General features: G+C 27.6%; 1 protein-coding gene across 1 annotated transcript in view; it reads right to left on the bottom strand.

Annotated features, from left to right (window-relative positions):
• LOC106341564 (plant UBX domain-containing protein 5-like) overlaps positions 1–314 on the bottom strand; it is a 5,934-nt gene extending 5,620 nt beyond the window's left edge. Inside the window, exon 1 of the mRNA XM_013780301.1 lies at positions 261–314. Coding sequence (XP_013635755.1) covers positions 261–314 — 54 coding nt within the window. The remainder of the gene's footprint in view (positions 1–260) is intronic.
• Between the last annotated feature and the right edge of the window lie 4,527 nt (positions 315–4,841).

The following is a 4,841-nucleotide window of genomic DNA, read 5'->3' as shown; positions in this document are numbered from 1 at the left end:
TTCGGTGAACCTCTAACCCACTGACTGAAGAAGCTTCCCACAAAATATCAGCCCGATCAGGATCCGTTTGACCCTCCAAATCCAGTCTTGAAATCACCTTATGAGTTTTCTCCTTCTCTCTCTTTTTCTCCTTTCTCTCTCTTGTTTCTTTTTGTCAAAACTCTATTATTGTGAGTCTACAGTGCAAAGGGTCATGAGAATTATTATTATGTCTCATGCCCACTTGGTTCTCTCCATCTAGGAGGGACCCAACAGATCATATTCTGGCGAATCTCCTCCGTCGTTGGCGGAGGCTTATGATCATCATCACCCATCGCAAGCTTACTTCTTCTTCTGATCTTTCTTTCGTTCTTTCCTTCTGGCGTATCTTCTCAAACTCTCTCGCCTCTGAAACTTTCCGTTATATAACCAACTTCAAAACGCGCGTATTCGTCTCTTTTGAAGAACTGAACGCTGCGTTTTATATATTAAACGCAAAATCACTAGTTTAGGTTTTAAATTTGACAAATATACAATCCAAACGATACAATACTCTTATATTGCATGCATGCAATCAGAGCCGGGCCCCATTCTTTTTGTTATTTTTTTTGAAAAAAATATTTGTATAGTATCAAAAACTAAACATGAAAAATTATACAAAACGAAATGATGTAAATATAACCAAAATATAGAAACAAAAAACTGTACATTTAATTTGTACACCTATTTATCAAAATTTTCAATATCTTAATATATATTATGTTAAAAATATATTTTTATGAATCAATGTATAAAGTATTTCTTTATAAAAAAAATGTATAAAGTATTTCTTTATAAATATCAGATCTAGCCCCACTAAAATATTTCATTCTAAAAAATATTACACTAGATGCCACTTTCCTAGAATAAAATAAATAAACGGGACACTCTCTCTCTTCTTTCCTTTTCTTTTTTTAATTTGAATTTTTTTTTTTCGTTTTGTTATGACCTCTCTTTGAAGAGTTCATCAAAAGTGTTATTTTAACCCTTTTGTGTTTGTTTCTTTTGTTGTAAATATCTTTCGCTCGGCGAATCTCCTCTTCCGCTTGTCGAATTAACGCTTTGCATGGCGACTTTTGATGTATTTGTTGGTTCAAACAGGGTTGTTCTTCAAGATTTTGTTTTGTCCATGTCTCGAGTCGATTAATAATCATCCGATCTATATGACTGGATCTTTGTTTTATACTTGCTCTCCACTTAGGCTTAATTTTATCCCGTCAAATCTTTGATCAAAGACCTTCTTCATCGTTTACTCTGATTTCTTTTTTACGAGAGTCAATCTTTGCTTTCTTTATGTAGCCATTCATGGCGTTCAAGTAGAGCATCTCTGAGAGAGAGAAGGATGAGATTGATGGGTACAAAGAATCGAGTATGAAGGAGATTCAGGAGAATCGGCGTTGCTTTCAACGGTCCGGTAAAGGGTCTTGATTCGATTTGATTCGAGGTCCCTTTGCTCAAGTATTTGCGGTTAAAGTTGGTTTTGGGTTTGCGGGGTGGCTTTAGACACTACAACGGTGGTGATTAGAGAAGAACGGAGGTGGAGAAGATGAAGTTTTGCATGGCGAAGAAACTATACGGAGGTCTAGATTACCGTTTTCTCCGTGAAGGACACGTGGTGTCCCCAGAGACTTCTTCTTCGGGTTTTGGGCTGATTATAATATTTTATCTGGGCTTTTATGTAATAATCCAATACCGATATGTAAAATGCCCATTGGATCAATTTCTAATGAAACAATGTTGACAAAAAAAAAAATATCACTTTCCTAGTTTATTATTATACTATAGAATAGTTAGTAGTTACTTTTAATCAATCTCAATTTTCAGCTATAAACTAACTAAATAAACTTGTAATTAAGTATCTATTACACTAATTAATAAACTTGTAACTAAATAATTAGGTTATTTTTTTTGGTCTATATAAACTAACTAAATAAACTTGTAATTAAGTATCTATTACACTAATTAAACTCTTAGTTTTGACCTAATTAATTTTTATTTATAATTTTAAAAGTCTAAGTAAAAGACTTTTAGCCTAGAGAGAATAAAGTCAAAACAAAAAAAAAGCGTGTCTTTTGATATCAAAATGTGTAATCTATCTTATTAAATTTAAAGTACGAATTAACCCTTAAAATAACTTTTTAATTATACCTAATGCCATTAGAAACTAACTAATCCTAATTTTTAACATTAATGATTTTTTAAAAAAACTTCCTTAAAAATACAATCAATTAATTTAAGGGAAATCTTGGATAAATGTACTTCAATAAGAATATAATTTGAAAAATACACCTTTGTTTAAACTTTTTGAAAAATACACTTATTTATATATAAATTTACCAAATTGCCCAATCTTAATATTTCTAAATTTCTATTAAACCATTTAAAATAATAATTTTAAAAAAATCGTTAGAGAATATTTTGTTTAATATACTACACAATATCTTTCCCATATCTTCTTAATATATCTTAAATGTATTTTTTATTATTTTGAAAAAAAATAAAAGAACGCAAGACGCATCTCGTCTTCTTGAACCATGGGTTATTTTTCATCAGTACTACCAAAAGTCATACTTGTGTGCGGCATATTCAGAGAGCTTGCTCAAGATGTGAATGTTTTGGAGAATAATCAACAGTTCGAAAAAAGCACGGAAACAAGTTTGCTCAAGATGTCATCGTACATGACACAATCGTGCCAGTACGTTGCGACTTTGGAATTTGATGTTTTTATGTTCTACATTTTTTTCTGTTCTAAACGCTTTTTCTGCAAAATTTGGTTTTGGTTACTCTAGGTTTTGATAATTGTTTTAGTTTTTATTTTGTAATAAGGTTGATTATTTTGAACTGATGTCGTTTGTTTGCATTGAGAAGCCACTTGAACTACACAATGTTTTGGGTAGACAATCTTGTTTCTTCGGAAGTCTCGTTTAATTTTTGGAAGAAAGAACAACACAGTTGTTTTGTTTCAAATGATAATGCCACTATGTTTATTTGTGAAACTAAGAATGTGAAACCAATGATAACTAGTGTTCTTCTTTTTTTCATATTCAAAGTAAAACAAAATAAACACATATTTGAATATCATGTTAGAAGAACTTACTTGGTCTCGGCTTCAAAAAAGAATGAAAATTTTGTATAGAACGAGACGTGACTTGTGTTTATATAAAGTTAAAAAAATAAATTAAAATCTATATAAACTTCATGATAATTATCTTAAACATATATTTATCTTAAACACATATTTATCATAAACATAAATAATTATAATATTCTTATTAATTTCGAATTTATATATTAATTATTGAAATATCAAATTGGGGTAAAAAAGTAAATTCACATTAAAGAAAGTGTAGTTTTCAAAAAAAATAAAGACAATGTATTTTTCAAATTTCAAATCCTAAATAGGGTATTTTGCAAATTATCCCTTAATTTAATTTATTGTTAATATTAATGATTATTTCAAATGACAATATATCTTAATAAATCATTGGGGAATTTATATGTTTATCACTTTCATGGTACTACTTTTCATCTTTACTGCTACTAAAGGGACATTTTCAAAAAATATCTTCTTTATTAAGTGAAAAAATACACTTATACCCATGTTATCTATATATATAATAAATCATTATTTAAATAAAAAAATATATATATTTTTTATGTTTTCGAATTATACTTTTTCAAATTTGAAATTTTTTATAAAAAAAAAATTCGATTGTTTTTTTTCAAAATTTTTTTTTTGAAAATCAAAAATTATGTTTGAAACTATTTCTTAAAAAAAATTATATTTTTAAGTATTTATTTATATATTTATTAGAATCCTAAATTTTACATTCCAAAAACCTTACCCACCTTCAACTTTAAACTCTAAGTCTAGATTAGTTAAATCTATGTGTATAAGTGTCTTTTACCCTTCAATAAAAGTGAGGGTAAAAGTGGTTAGTGTAAACATGAAAAGTGGTAATATGAATGTGGTATTTGTGGTAATTTCCCTAAATTCTTTCTTAAAGTAAACACTTAATTAATTTTATTCATAATTTATTATTATATATATAAATTAATACAAATAATATGATACACAAATATAAATTCATTTTTACCATTTCGTAAATATTAAAAAAATCATTTTTGCCTATAAAAAACAAGTAGTCCGTTTATATCATAATAATTACTATTTTCAAAGTTTTAAATATTAATGCACATGAATAATATAAAACTGACATAAAAATAAATGACAATTCAAATAATCACATACTTATTGTATTACTAATAATTTTGTAAGCCTAAAAATCCGAAGATAAAAAACAAAATTCCGAAGTGCATAATTTGTATATAATAAAAAGTCAAATAACATTCAATACAATAATACTTCCATGCCAATATCACAATATTCATGTACAATAAACATATTCGGTATGTTTTTAAAAGTTAAAACAAATAGCACCACAAATGTGCGGATCAAAATCTAGTATCTATATTATTAAAACTGATATACATTTTGATACTGTTTGAAAACAAGGATATCGGTATAAATGAGAATTATTTGGAAACATAGATAATAGTATAAAAACGAAGTATAGTGTTCTTTTAGTAATTTCATTAATATAATTATATTAATTGTCTTTCCATATTTCACTCAGTTTAACAATTTCATTAATTATATTATCTTAACAATACATCACATCATTAATTATAGGGGTTTTTGCCAAAACTAACCCACAACTTGATTTTAACCCCAAACTTATACCCAAACTTGAATCAAATGCAAAACTAACCTAAAAGCCTAGTGAAATTACAGCTCAGCCCCTTGTGACCAAAAAAAAAAA

The sequence above is a fragment of the Brassica oleracea genome, chromosome C4 (assembly GCF_000695525.1).
Source record: "Brassica oleracea var. oleracea cultivar TO1000 chromosome C4, BOL, whole genome shotgun sequence".
NCBI lineage: Eukaryota > Viridiplantae > Streptophyta > Magnoliopsida > Brassicales > Brassicaceae > Brassica > Brassica oleracea.
Note: the sequence above shows the minus strand (reverse complement) of the source record. Positions and strands in the feature narration are given on the sequence as shown.